Source organism: Camponotus vicinus, unplaced genomic scaffold (genome assembly GCF_025532165.1).
Source record: "Camponotus vicinus isolate PSW18456_S1 unplaced genomic scaffold, iyCamVici1.0 SCAF_14, whole genome shotgun sequence".
NCBI classification, from domain to species: domain Eukaryota; kingdom Metazoa; phylum Arthropoda; class Insecta; order Hymenoptera; family Formicidae; genus Camponotus; species Camponotus vicinus.
The window spans coordinates 1,712,713-1,726,188 of record NW_028141950.1 but is presented as its reverse complement, the minus strand read 5'-3'; the positions used below and the strand labels follow the sequence as shown (position 1 = coordinate 1,726,188).

The 13,476-nt window shown below is 29.6% G+C and overlaps 3 protein-coding genes and 1 non-coding gene across 6 annotated transcripts; all 4 read right to left on the bottom strand.

The window, feature by feature from the left end:
- Positions 1 to 220: 220 nt before the first annotated feature.
- Positions 221 to 293, bottom strand: Trnav-aac (transfer RNA valine (anticodon AAC)). Its single transcript has one exon. It is a non-coding gene; the product is annotated as a tRNA-Val (tRNA).
- A 3,107-nt stretch (positions 294 to 3,400) lies between these two features.
- LOC145965128 (uncharacterized) lies at positions 3,401 to 6,171 on the bottom strand. Of its 3 annotated transcripts, none has more exons than XM_083088476.1 (5): positions 5,918 to 6,171; positions 5,191 to 5,559; positions 4,904 to 5,035; positions 4,224 to 4,535; positions 3,401 to 3,946 (listed from the first exon to the last, which is right to left on the bottom strand). In XM_083088476.1, the coding sequence occupies exons 1-5, from the start codon at positions 6,044 to 6,046 to the stop codon at positions 3,722 to 3,724; spliced, it is 1,167 nt and encodes a 388-aa protein (XP_082944602.1). In that variant the 5' UTR covers positions 6,047 to 6,171; the 3' UTR covers positions 3,401 to 3,721. The 3 variants fall into 3 exon arrangements, with proteins under 3 accessions (XP_082944602.1, XP_082944603.1, XP_082944604.1); XM_083088477.1 differs by having other exon boundaries at positions 4,964 to 5,035; positions 5,918 to 6,157; XM_083088478.1 differs by having other exon boundaries at positions 5,932 to 6,156.
- A 1,057-nt stretch (positions 6,172 to 7,228) lies between these two features.
- Hpf1 (Histone PARylation factor 1) lies at positions 7,229 to 9,355 on the bottom strand. The gene is made up of 5 exons (XM_083088475.1): positions 9,102 to 9,355; positions 8,357 to 8,920; positions 8,098 to 8,246; positions 7,723 to 7,961; positions 7,229 to 7,595 (listed from the first exon to the last, which is right to left on the bottom strand). Exons 1-5 carry the CDS (start codon positions 9,246 to 9,248, stop codon positions 7,294 to 7,296), a joined length of 1,401 nt encoding a protein of 466 aa, XP_082944601.1. The 5' UTR covers positions 9,249 to 9,355; the 3' UTR covers positions 7,229 to 7,293.
- A 507-nt stretch (positions 9,356 to 9,862) lies between these two features.
- Snx1 (sorting nexin 1) lies at positions 9,863 to 13,234 on the bottom strand. Its single transcript, XM_083088191.1, has 7 exons — positions 12,793 to 13,234; positions 12,201 to 12,452; positions 11,864 to 12,110; positions 11,618 to 11,782; positions 11,402 to 11,523; positions 10,770 to 11,069; positions 9,863 to 10,691 (listed from the first exon to the last, which is right to left on the bottom strand). Exons 1-7 carry the CDS (start codon positions 12,892 to 12,894, stop codon positions 10,344 to 10,346), a joined length of 1,536 nt encoding a protein of 511 aa, XP_082944317.1. The 5' UTR covers positions 12,895 to 13,234; the 3' UTR covers positions 9,863 to 10,343.
- Between the last annotated feature and the right edge of the window lie 242 nt (positions 13,235 to 13,476).

The window sequence follows — 13,476 nt, the reverse complement described above, 5'->3', positions numbered from 1 at the left end:
CCTTCTTACTTTATTTTTTTTATTTTGTTTTAATTATACTTTAATAGATATTAGATTTTATTAAACAATATAATCATTTTAAATGTCATTACAATTGTCAATTAGATTTATCAAATCTCTAAAAAATATACTACATATAATTGTATGTACACATACGTACAATGTAAGTAACGAGAAACAGTACTTTAAAGATAAAAAAAAAGGTGACAAAATTAAAACATGTTTCCGCCCGGGATCGAACCGGGGACCTTCCGCGTGTTAGGCGGATGTGATAACCACTACACCACGGAAACATTCGATTAGGAGATTCTTGTTACATGATCATATATCAGTATAATAAATTAAATATAAGTATATGACGTATTTATTTTAATATATTTAAAATATGTGGAAAACTTGTATAATAAGTTTCAATCAATCATGTACTTTAAGAATGATATATATTTAAAGTAATCATAAAATACAATAAATAAACTGAACAAAAATATACTTTATCTCTATTTCGTATTACATTGGATTAATAATTTTTAAAATAAAAGTTTAATATTAATATTATAAATGATGTATCACAAAATAATTTATAATAAAAATATGTATAGTATAATAATAATATAATATGAAACATAATAATATAAAACAATAACATATAAAATTAACATTTTTTTATATTATATTATATTGTATTGGAATTATGAAACTTTTTACATTTTCGCTATCTTTCTAAAACAAAATTAAAAACAGTTTTCATTATAGAAAAAATATATTTTATATAGAGTATCCCAAAATTCGAAATTTTAATGCAATATTATTATTTTTAAATTTCGCATACACAGAAATAATATACTACTTAAATAAAGAAAGCTTATTTTAATGTTAAAAAATTGGAATTTCTATTTTCTCTCTTTCTCTTTCGTAATTTATTAAAAAAGCTTATTTTAAGTACAGTAAATGCAAACTTTGTACACGTGCGCGAAAGAGCAAAATAGAAAATAAGACTTACGATTTTTTTAACAATTCTATGTATAATGCTTTAAATTAAATTGTTGCTGTGCTTATGTTTATTGCATCATTTTGTATACGAGTTAATAGGTCAGGATAAGCTTTCATTAATAATTTAAAATCTGGGATATTTTTTATTTCTTTTAAATACAATTGGATAAATTGCATAGCATATTTCTGCAAAATTGACGAATTATCTAAACACGTTACTTCTAAATGTTCTATAATGTTCTTTACTGTTGTAGTCATAATTAAATATTTTTCACATACTGATTTAAGATTTTTTATTTCATATTTATCAGCTGCCAAATAAAGTTCATGTAGTGCTACTGCATCTGTTTTTATTTTTTCAGATAAATAGCCATTTTCTATAAAGGATAATAATTCTTTTACAGTGTCATAACTCATATCAGTTATTTCTATTTTATCATCTACCTCTTTTGTTGGACCACAACATAAGATAATTTCAAAGACTTTACTGTTTAAACATAGTAACGGCTTACTTATTTGAAGACTTTTTTGTTTTATTACAAATGTAACAAATGAATCATATTTATCATCATGAACAAAGTCATTTGTAATAAATTTTGTTGGACAATGTGTATGGCATATATCATAGTTAATTAAGTCATGGAATACATGAAATTTAAAGCATATTGTAAATGTTTCATCAGATAAATATTTTTGGATATCGGAAGTAGGTAGTTCACATAATATCTCTGCATTATACAATTTATGTGTCGATTTTGATACATACATAATATCTACTTCATTAGTCTTCAAAAAAATAAAATAAGACCCTGAAAAGTTTTTTGATGTACTTTCATCTATAAGAATATGAAATTTTAAATTATCCTTCTCAATAGACATATAAAATCTAAAATGAGACTCGACTTTGGTAGAATATACTTCAGTAGCATATTTATAAACCTCCTCAAAATCATCAATATTCCAAATATAGGAGAATGTTTTTATCGCTAATCTTGTCCGACAATGATAAATGCTCTCTCCAATTATATTCTCTGAGAACATTATTTTAGTAATAACTGTAAACAAATCAGTTTAGTAATATATTATTATTATAAAACTAAATATTAAATTTTAAAATTCATAAAACAATTTTTTTACAAATATACTTAATATAATATATAAATATATTACATAGCTTATTAAAATTAATCGATCATTAATTATATTTATTATATATTTGATAGCGATTTTATTTGAATTATCTTTTTGTTGTTTCGTTTTATTTTTTAATAGAAGTTATTAAGTTTTTTAAAAAAAGATATTTCGTATTTCAACATTATTTTCATAAAATTAAAAAATGTATAATCCCACAGATTAATATTATATATCTTAAAAATCATTATATCTGATTATATCTGATTTAATTTTAGTATTTTATTATCCCATATTATACTTCATTCCATTAATTAATACTTATAAATAAAATCAGAACTTTTATAGTTTAGAAAAGAAATTTTTGTTACTCTATTCCCTCAATAAATAAATAATAAAGCAAATTCGATAAAAATAAATAATCAAATCGATTAATAGATTGACTAAACAAATATATAAAAATATGACAATTTAAAGCAATCAGAAATTAAATTACATATGTATATATAAATATTTTACATACTTATAGATCAGTGACACAATGTAAGCAATAAGCTTAAATTTCAATGCTCGTTATCTTTATTTCTAATAATCTTCTTTAAATATGGATTTGAATTTTGTAGAGAAGTGTACGTATTGAAATATTATTAAAAAATCTACACGTAACTTTCACACTCTAAGCTTCTTCAATTTAATCGCAGTAACGTTGTTTCTCCTTTGAACGTTCGTATCTCAGAGGACAAAATGTTCTCTAGATCGACATGCTTTGTATATAATCTAGACTTATAACGCACAAAAAATGTAAGCAATAGAACATAAGTAACAATCACAGATAAGTATTCTCATGGATTTATTGTAAGACATAAACGGTAAGTAAATAAATATTGTCGATATTATTATTGATTTTTAGAAAATATTGATTTTTATAATTTGAGCAAATATCTTAATTATCTTATCAGTTTTATCGTCTACATTGCTTTGTCAATTGCATGATTTTTCACTCTGGATGTTATAAGGATATGTGGAAGAAATTTAATTCAATTTAGAGCTTTTCCAATGTTCATCAATCATTATATGCATGGTTTCGTACGAATTTGCAATTTTTAATGCAAAGCGCAAGTTTTACACAGTAAATCTTTAACATCTCTATAAAAATAACTCTAACACATGTATAGAAAATTAAAAATCCACCAATAAATTTTTGTCTATGTTGTACCTTGATTAGAAATTGCAAAATTATGTGAAATTATAATTATAATTATAGATTCAAACTCAAATATGCCTTCAATTTTGCGATTTTAATTTAATCATCGTTACATTCAATATAAAAATATTAATCTGAGACTTGGAAATATACATAATATAAACATTTGTATTATGTATATTTAAATTAAACATTTTTATTATACAAATTGCCAGAATGCAAGTTTAGCATTTCATGGAAGACTGGAATTAAATTATTAGGAAAAAGAAAGGAAACATTTCGTTTTTAATACCGAAATTATAATTATCTAATAATATATCAGATAATAGACATACATACATTACGATGAAAAAGGAATTTGTATGCTAAATCCATTATAGATTGAGAAAAAAATCTTTATTCAGATGCAGAGGTAGCTGTTTCGAGAGCTCGTTTCTCCGCAGTTAGCAAAGAAATTTTTTCGTCGTATTTCTCACGAAGACTCTGAAACAAGGACAACTGAGTTTCGTATTCCTTCTTTAGATCCGCATTGAGTCGCATCGCTGCATCCATTTTACTAATCATCACGTTATGTCGTTCGCGTTCCTCGGAAATCTTCTTCTCCATATTGTCAACTTCAGCCTACAACGTATATCATACAGTTAGTTTTAAAATATAATAATTCGTATATCATACAGTTAGTTTAAAAATATAATAATTCTGGATTTATCTCTCTCTCTCTCTTGTCTAATGACGCGCACTTGGCGGTGATGATAAGACATTTTTAAAGAGAATAGACAAATCAGAAGGAAATTATTTTAAATATTCCTTTAAATTTTATGTACTCTTTAACTCGTACATATATTGTCGTACATAAGTATTGCCAAGGGAATGAGGATATAAGATCACCGCGACTCACTTGCAGTTGCTTCACTTCCATGTTACGGATCTGCAGCAGGTCCCGCGTGATCGATACCACCTCCTTCAACGAAGTTACTTGATTGTTCAGAGCGTTAATCTGGCTCTCCTGGTTTGTCGCTACCCGATTTCGCTCCTCGTACATCAACGCGGTCTGCGCCAGCTGACCGCGCAATTGTTCCACCGATTGTTGCAGGGTATCTTTGATATCATCCTGATTCGTTATCGTCTCATAGGACGCTTGCAACGCGGCCAGCTTTGTTTCCGTCTCTTCCAATTTTTTTCGATAATCGTCACGCTCCTTCGTTCTTTTCTATCGGGAGATTATAAGAGAATCATATCGTTGATGTTAGATTCGATGTAAAAGTTGAAAGATCCACGAATCTTTAAATAACATGTATCAAAAGTGGCAAAGTGTTCGTGACAAGATGATTTCTTATAGAAAATTATAGGATTTTAAACACTATTTGTTGATTACTATATAATGTAACAATATAATGTAACAATATAATAATTAATGAATTTAATTATAGTTTTAAATAAAATAATTAAAACCTACAACGTTATAATAGAAGAATAATTTAAAAGATAATTTTTTTTGGAAATTAAAAAAAGCTATTTATATAGCAAAAATAGCAAGAAATGACCAAATAATTCTTTAAGAATATGATCAGATTTAACTTCGTTATCAAGTTGAGATGATTCGTTTCTTTCAGGATAGTTCTCCACGGATTTTCTCACCCGCACTTCCGCTTCCAAACTGGATATACGCGTTGCGTTGTCATCTCTCGCATTAAGCTTTGAATTATCAGCCTAGATACAATAAAGAGCACGATTGATAAAAAAATAATGATTTAAATCAAATAATAATTAATAAAAAATATAAAATAATTAGGATAATAATTTTAAAAAACCATAATCAGTTACAATCTATTGTATAACTGATTATCTATTATTTATTTTTTCACCTTCTCCTCATTGGTAGATTTCGATTGCGGCGTTTCTTCACTTTGAAGAGCAATCGCAGTTAAACTTTTAGCTTCGGAGTCTTGCGCATCAATAAGTATCACAGCATCTTCTGTAGCTACATGTGTGATCTTTGTAATATTCGGATCAGCTATCTCTTCGCCGAGTGAGTCATTCGTCGCTTCTAAACATTCGGCCTGTACATTTAAGGTCGATACTAAGACTTCTTCCACGGCTTCATCTTCGGAACATTTCAACTCGATAGTTGATAGCGAAATTGCATCATCGACACGATCGGTCTTTTCTACAACGGGTGCATCTCCGCCGGCTGTAGGATCTGATCTATTTAATTTCGACATCTTTCTTTCCTTCTGCAAGAATGACATTAATTAATAACTTCAATCGTGATGAAGTCAATGCCGTAGCGTCCAATTGCGAAAGGAACAGAAGAACGCGAGAAATAATATAATTTTTTTTGTTATACTCTCCACCTCCACATGTCATAATTTAAGCATATGAAATATCACACGCACCTTCGTCAAATCTTTTTATATCAAATATATGTTATGATTATCGAAGCTATAATAAAGTGCTTTTTGCGCTTTAATGATATTCGTTTCTTTCATTTAATTGTATGTTAATTCATTTAACAAATTTAATAAGTTTCTCAAGTATTAATAATTCCTTCTTTAAATAGAAATTTCAACGTTGATTTAAATAGCTTATTACCAAGAATGATTTACCTAAAAAGGACAATGCACGTGTAAGTGTATATCTAGTATTCCTCGTCAGAGAAACTTTCATTGAAATTTCACTATTAACCGGAGCGACTGGACATCGACGACTAAGTAGAAGCATAAGATATTTTTGGCTGTTCGCGGTTCGTTCTATTTCGAGTTACATATGTCAGCAGTTTAATGATATTCATACGCTCAGTTATATATAATGTACACAATTTGTTGAATAATTTTCATACATTTCTCTTTTAACGCAAATTAATTCATTTAATTTAGATGACATTTAAAATTATAAATTACAATTCGATATACGCTAAATATTTATACCTTAAAAAATATCAGTATCTTAGTGTATATGTGTGTGTAATCACTAAAGAAAAAATTTTTTTTAATTTAATTAATTGCCAATTTTACGTCCACTGGAATTTTATCTTATTCTTATTCCGCAAAATAAAAAAATTTTTTAAATTATTTTTATTTTATTAGAATCATTCCTCAAAATTATTTTTTGAATAAATTCAAAATAGAATGTTAACACACAAGATAAATAGTGTTTTCATTGTCATTCATCTAATTCAAAGTGTTAATTCGAGACAAAATCAAAGACAAAAGCCGCTCGAAATAAATTAAAACCAATTTTCACAAGACAACTTTTGAAGAAGATTTAGCATTCTTCTTATCTATTACTAATATAACGTATATGATACGATAATCCTCGAAATATAATATAAACGGAGACATCAGCCGATAATTTTACCATATCCGCGAATCGAATGAAGAACTTCTCGAACTTTCCATTGAATGTGTTATTAAACTATCTGATTTTTATATAATATATTGAACTATTCTTTACGAAATTTTTTCGATGAAATTGTGCATTTTGATGCATTTCGAAACTCAACTCTTAGAAAAACTTTAAAAATTTAGAGACATAGATAAATATACATAATATAGGCATACATATAGAAAAAATAAAGACAATCTCTATCTCTAATATGAAGAATATATAGTATCATGGCTTTCAATATAATTGTAATGTGAACACAAAGTTTTAATTTATGATTTAATATTTAGCATTACTTTTTTATAATTTTTTTTTCGGCACTTGAAAAGATATCCGCATTTATATCCATTCTTTATGATTATTTTTACTATTTAAATCTCTTTTGTAATATATTTTAATAAATTAAAAAATTTTTAGAAACTTCTAATTTTACTAAAAATTATAATAAACGAAAATTTATCATCTCTTTACAAAAATGCTTTAAAATGCTAACCAATATAATCAAAAAAGATATTGAACTCACAATATATATCAAAGTTATAATTATCCTCTTTTTACATAAATATATAAACACAGTTTCTTTTTTAAATCACACTTAATTCGCAACCTTTCTTTCTGTCTTTCAAATGTGCTTTAAGTATTTTTAACAGTTCCTGCCTTTGTAAATGGGTATAGGCAATGGATAACATTTGTAAAGCCGTTGGTTGAACGTGAACGCCGCCGTTTGAGAAGAGATCATGTCCTAATTCCAAACAAGTGCCAAAGTCACATTCATCCGCGGCTATTGTCGCTAATCTTACGATCTCGTCGAGTTTCACGAACGATGTCTTTCTCTCGTCTGAAGTACCGGCTTCCTCTATCTGTTTTAATATCTTTTGCAAATCGTCTGTAACACATTAGTAAGAAACTTACTTAAGATTAACAATAAGTATGTTCCTTAAATATATACAGAAACTTAATTATTGTCAATCGAATATCAAATATATTATCAATGTTATCACCCAATTACTTACTGTCTGTTGCTGCCAAATCTCTATAACCCAATTGAGTCTTCTTATCATAAGGGACTACAATGCCTGCTTTATGAAAAGTTCGCGCTACAACTCGCCTCTCTCTCGATCGCATATTTACAGTGTTTTTTTCCAGTGTTATTTTATGTTGTTTAGCAAAGTTTTTCAGCTGGAAATGCAGACGCATTATACCAGTCTTCTCAAAAGGATTGGCCGATTTCACTTTATCTTGCAAGTAAGCGCTATAATTTAGACAGTTTAGACACAAATATAAGAAAAACAATACATAAAACAATAAACATACACAAGCAGATATATATATATATATATATATATATATATATATATAAATTTCCTAAAATTTTGCTATCTACTTACTCAACTGCACCAAATATATTTTCTCCAACAGATTCAAATATGCAATCTATGTTTGCTCGATTTTTTGCTACAAATACTGGCTTCTCATTAGCACTATCTCGCCAGTAACCAAAATGTAATCCTTCTTTATCGTCACATTTTATAATGGTCTGCAAATAAAACTTTTGTATCAAATTTGTTTGATTTTTTATTTGCAATATTTTCAGACATCATTTTTATAGATGTTTCATGATTAAAAACAAATATTATTCATCTATACCTGAAATTCTGGAGGATCATAATAGTATCTCCAGTGTACCAAATATTTTTCTTTATCACTTGTACTATCAGAACTTTTTATTTTACCATCTAGTACGTCATATGGGCCCACAAGTTTCAAGCAAACAGATTTACATGCCATGAGAGGATTATTCTTTGATAAACTTTTAGAAAATTCATAAAACTGAAAAAAATCTACTGGCATCTCGACCAGAAATAAATCCTTAATAATTCTTTCAGCATTGACATTGGATGTCGATATGTTTGCAGCTATGCTGCACTTGTCAGGTTCAAGTGAATGATTAGACTGATTCAATGATGTCTGCACAATTGTTGCATCCTTATCTGATGCTTCTGTTTTTTCATTAAAGTTTTTATCGTCATCCTCATCACTGTTTCTGATATTGTCGTTTCTCTCCGGACTTGGGGAAATATTATGCAAATTTCGCTCACAAAACTCGTGTATCTTTTGTAATTTTCTCTCGGGACTTTTCTTCTTATTATCCTCTTTAATAGGTTTTTTTCTTTTTATGCTAGTAATCGTTTTCTCAGCTTTTTGTTTCATCTGCAAGGTTTTTGAGATATAAATAATAGTGATGTGTCGATATATCAATTAACATAGCAATTTGCACACTTCTATGTATTATACATAATTATATATTATAATATATATAATATTATGTAGAATTCTATAATATATAGGAGTCAATTAATTAAAAGTAAATTTATATAATGTTCTTCGATACCGTATCTCTTTTTGGCGGGTGTTTATATTTGCTATGATGCTGTGGATTTTTCTGATAGCATTTGACACCGTATTGACAAGGAATTCGCGGATCATCCTTATACACCTGAAATTGAGTATCCTCGTTGTCGGACGACATCGTATACATAAGATAAAAAATATGTTCCTCGACTTTAAAACATTATTAAAAAATTTAGAACCTTGCGTGCAACTGACGCGCTAGGTTATCCTTCTTTACGTCACAACATTTATTCTTGGATACGGTCGAGGAGATGCTCTGAATGCTTTGAAGCGTTTGATCAACCAATCAGGTTAAAGAAATTTTTACTCCTTTTGTCCTGATTGGTCAATCAAACGCTTCAAAACATCCAAAGCGTCTTCCCGACCGTAGGTCCTTGTCCAATGGACACGAGTCTATTCATTTTGGCGGCACTTTTATTCTTTTTCCAACGTTTTGAAAATTCGCACCTGTTACATCGTAAGTAGATTTTATACACATAAAAGTGCAAATTAAACATTATTATCGTGTATACATTCATATATCTTTTCGATATAGTTTTATAATATATATAAAAATGTTCTTTAATTATTTTTGCGTCTGCAAGAATGATACCGACTGTAAAACATAAGTTTAATAGAAAATAGTTTCCATAACATGAAATATTATCTTAGTAATTAAATTTGTAATACATTGAATTTCATTCGGTTTAAATATTTACAACTTGAAAAAGAGGAAATCATATTTATATATAACCATATATATATATGTATATATATATAATTGATCTTTATTATATCTGGTAACATTTTTTAACAAATTGTATAATTTTTTATGTATAGAGTTATGTATAATATGTATATAAGTAAAGTAATTGTAAAGAATGAATATATATATACTATATTGACAATATACGTATAATTGAAATGTAACAAAAATCTGAAATTTTTCTATAATTAAGTTCGTACAATTAGAATATTTCCAAATTAATCAAGACAGTATCTTCGTACACTGCGCTCCTACTCTCTCTCTCTTTTTTTCTTAGATATAAACTGTTCTCTCAACAATGTTTAAAAATCCTGTTGGTAAAAATATCGCTACGTTCATCGATACTGAACGAATAATTTATCCCCATAAACAGCATAGAAATTATTTTAACGTTTAATGTTATGCGTTAGGCAGATATCGGCCTTATTATCGTATTAAAAATGTATATTATTCATTTTTCTTTAACATGAGGAATGTTTACGCCACCGCTCGGGCCTCCGGCAGGAAGCTCTCCCAATATTTTACGAGTTGGTTTTGGTGTTGCAGCATCGACTCTAGATACTCAATTAGCTGCTTCTTGAAATCTTGTACTCTGACCAATTCAAAACGTTCGATTTCCTCTTTTATCATTTTCGAGATATTATCGAATTCCTCCTGACCTCTGTCCACTTTTGACTCCCATTCTATGACTTCAGTAGCCGCTTGACTCGTCTTGTCCGTCCGGCCAGATTGCTCGAGCCGCGCCTTTTGTTCGCGCTTCTTGTTCAGCATTAATTGAGCATGTTGCCAATTTTGAAAAACTTTCACTCTCTCATGAAAGACATCCTGCACAGAAGAATATAAAGTATAAAGAATGTATTTCAACCAAGAACATAAATACAATTGTAAGTCGTAAACACCAACTTTTATTGCACCAATGAGCGCAACGTAATCCCTCAACATTTCTCCAAATTGATAGAGATCGCTGTTGCTTTGCGTCTTCCTGATAACTTCGACTTTTTCTAGAGTTTCGGCCAATTGCGCCAGCGCTCTACCGAGAGACGCCCCCGGTTCACCATGACCAAGGACGGCAACCGATTTTGCTGTAGCACCGGTGCAATTTGCTAATTCTCTTCTTTGATTTGTTAAGCAATCAACCGCGGAATGTAATGCACGTAATTGAATATCAAGGGAATCTATTTGCGATGTTTTTTCTTCAAACCACTGTAAAGAAATAGGATTTTTCTTTATTCAATTTCTTTTCAAAGTTTTGTATACTTTATATAATGGATAATTATTGTTGCCAAATATGCTGACAGATTATTTTAAATTTTATATGTATTTGACATTATATACATAACTTGACAATATAATTATAACTCTAAATGTGATTAGAGTATGTGAGAAATTAGATTGAAATACTAGTAAATGAGTCAATACATTGATTTCAAATGAACATACCTTACTTTCCTAATGCAAGCAACAAAAAGTCATTTCACGATACTTTGTAGGAAATACATGCAAGAAGAAATATGTTTATATTGAAGAAATCTCACCATATCGCTTTCATCCATTTTGTATGTTATCTTGTTAACAGTTTCTCCAACTTTGTTAAAAAGTCGCATCACTCCTTTACCACTTAATGCAGATGTATTGGTAGCCTTAGGTAATTCTATATCTATAAATGAAAATTAAATATTAAAATTTGAAAATATTTTTTTACATAATTTTACAAGACATTTACTAATTTACTAATTAATATTATTCCTTACCAGCTTCTAAAAATTCTCTGAAATCAGGATCGATACTCAGAACAGGATGTAAAGCTGTTCTATTCAAGTATCTTTCGAGAGCTGCTCTACGTCGTTCAAGAAATTCAGTAGAACTTGAATTTTGCTCTTGACTTTTATCTCCAGACATCTTAATTTTTGTCGTTCCTATTTATATATATGTGTGCGGTTCTTTATATTTTTCTTATAATTGTACAATCAAATTATAAAATTAAATTATATTCTTACCAATAACGCTTTTTTCTGGAGCTGGTGGAATTATTCTGCCATTCCTAAGATATTTCTCTGTCAATTTGTCATGGAGACCTAGAAAATCGCTGAAACGTCTAATTACACTAAAGTTCCTCTTCTTAAAGATGAGCATATTTGTTCTTGTTTCAACTTTATATGCAACATAGGCACCCATTCCATCACCGATCTTTTGAGGAGAAGTGACGGTAATCTTTAAGAAAACTTCTGATGCATCTGCTGGAACCTATATTGCATACAGACAAAAAATGATATAGTATTTAAATTATTTATACATAATTATACTAATACAATTTAATGTGTTACTTTGCAATACCTCTTCTAAAGACTGGGAGTGGATAATATTTGTAGACAATGTATCTGCATTATCATTGATAGGAACGTCATGGAGATCGCCGATATCTGTATTCATCAGTCCTAGTGGAGGACTCAAGGGACCTGGAGCTGGGCTGGACATGGAGGAGAATGAATTCTCTTCCGGTGCATCTCGCAAAGACAGCTTCGGCAGTTCCGCTTGAATCTTGGACACTCCATTATAAGGTGAAGTATCTTCCAATTGGCTTTGTTCCTACAAATATGCAAATGTTACCAAAGTGTGTATACGAGTTTACAAACTTGCCTATGCATCACAATGAATTATCATAATTGTTTCTTATCAAGTTTCTTATCATGATTCTCATATGCAATAGCAAAATTGTCTATTGTGCAGAGAAATGTCGAACTGAAATAATATTTTGACGAGTTCACAATATTTTTTCCATTTATATAGATGTGAAAAAAATGATCGCGTGTCATAGAAAAATAATACAGATCATTCTCGCGAGCAACATCGCACGAGTACAAATTCCATGAGGTTATAGATTCTTCCTATTTCGATTCCCAACGTCGATCGTTTCTCCGACGAATACCTGGACCGCGGACGCGAAGATATCCTCGTCGTCGTCCTCCAGATCGTCCAACTTGGTCTCGTTGGTGTCGAATAGCGGCGGTGATTCCATCATATCGGCCATCTTAGCGGTTCTGTCAAGCTGATTACTCTCTGTTTCGTTGGTACGCCAGGGATCGGCCCCTCCGGACGATGTTTATATCGACGACGTCAATTATTGCTATCGGAGCGATATCGGCTCCCGACACGAAATTTCCGTGTGATGCATCGTTCGTAAAAATTCCATTTTCCACGTGCCGCGTGTCAAACGCAATAGGTCCGTTCGTTTTAACGGCGTTTTCCCGCATCCTCCTAGAGGAATTTCATTCGTTTCGACTTTTCTGTCATGTATCTTTTTCCCTTCTTCGATGCTCGAATTTGTATTTTATATTTCATTTCACGTTGGGAAGGAGTGTACAACATAATCAAAGGTTTGTTGCTTTCGGTAGAAATGTATTATCAATTTGATATATATTTTTTTATTGAAAAAAAGTATATCAAAAATTTAAAAACTAAGCAAATAGAACAGGCCCGAAATATCTTTCCATTTCCAATGAGATAAATACATATCTCGAAAGAGAGAAAGAGGAGATAACGAAAAAGTGAAAAGATAAAGAGCAATAGAAAAAACCTAAAAATTACGACAAAATAAAAAATATATACGAAA

Bases quoted from the DNA above. Each gene is read 5' to 3' on its own strand.
- LOC145965128 (XM_083088476.1), bottom strand. From the start codon at position 6,046: ATGCTTCTACTTAGTCGTCGATGTCCAGTCGCTCCGGTTAATAGTGAA. The intron at 5,560-5,917 runs GTAATAAGCTAT...TCATTCTTGCAG, and splicing joins TTTTAGGTAAATCATTCTTG to AAGGAAAGAAAGATGTCGAA. The intron at 5,036-5,190 runs GTGAAAAAATAA...TATTGTATCTAG, and splicing joins AATCTACCAATGAGGAGAAG to GCTGATAATTCAAAGCTTAA.
- Hpf1 (XM_083088475.1), bottom strand. From the start codon at position 9,248: ATGTATACGATGTCGTCCGACAACGAGGATACTCAATTTCAGGTGTAT. The intron at 8,921-9,101 runs GTATCGAAGAAC...AAAACCTTGCAG, and splicing joins ACCCGCCAAAAAGAGATACG to ATGAAACAAAAAGCTGAGAA. The intron at 7,596-7,722 runs GTAAGTAATTGG...AATGTGTTACAG, and splicing joins AGATTTGGCAGCAACAGACA to ACGATTTGCAAAAGATATTA.
- Snx1 (XM_083088191.1), bottom strand. From the start codon at position 12,894: ATGGCCGATATGATGGAATCACCGCCGCTATTCGACACCAACGAGACC. The intron at 12,453-12,792 runs GTATTCGTCGGA...GCATATTTGTAG, and splicing joins TCTTCGCGTCCGCGGTCCAG to GAACAAAGCCAATTGGAAGA. The intron at 10,692-10,769 runs GTTGGTGTTTAC...TCTTCTGTGCAG, and splicing joins CGCTCATTGGTGCAATAAAA to GATGTCTTTCATGAGAGAGT.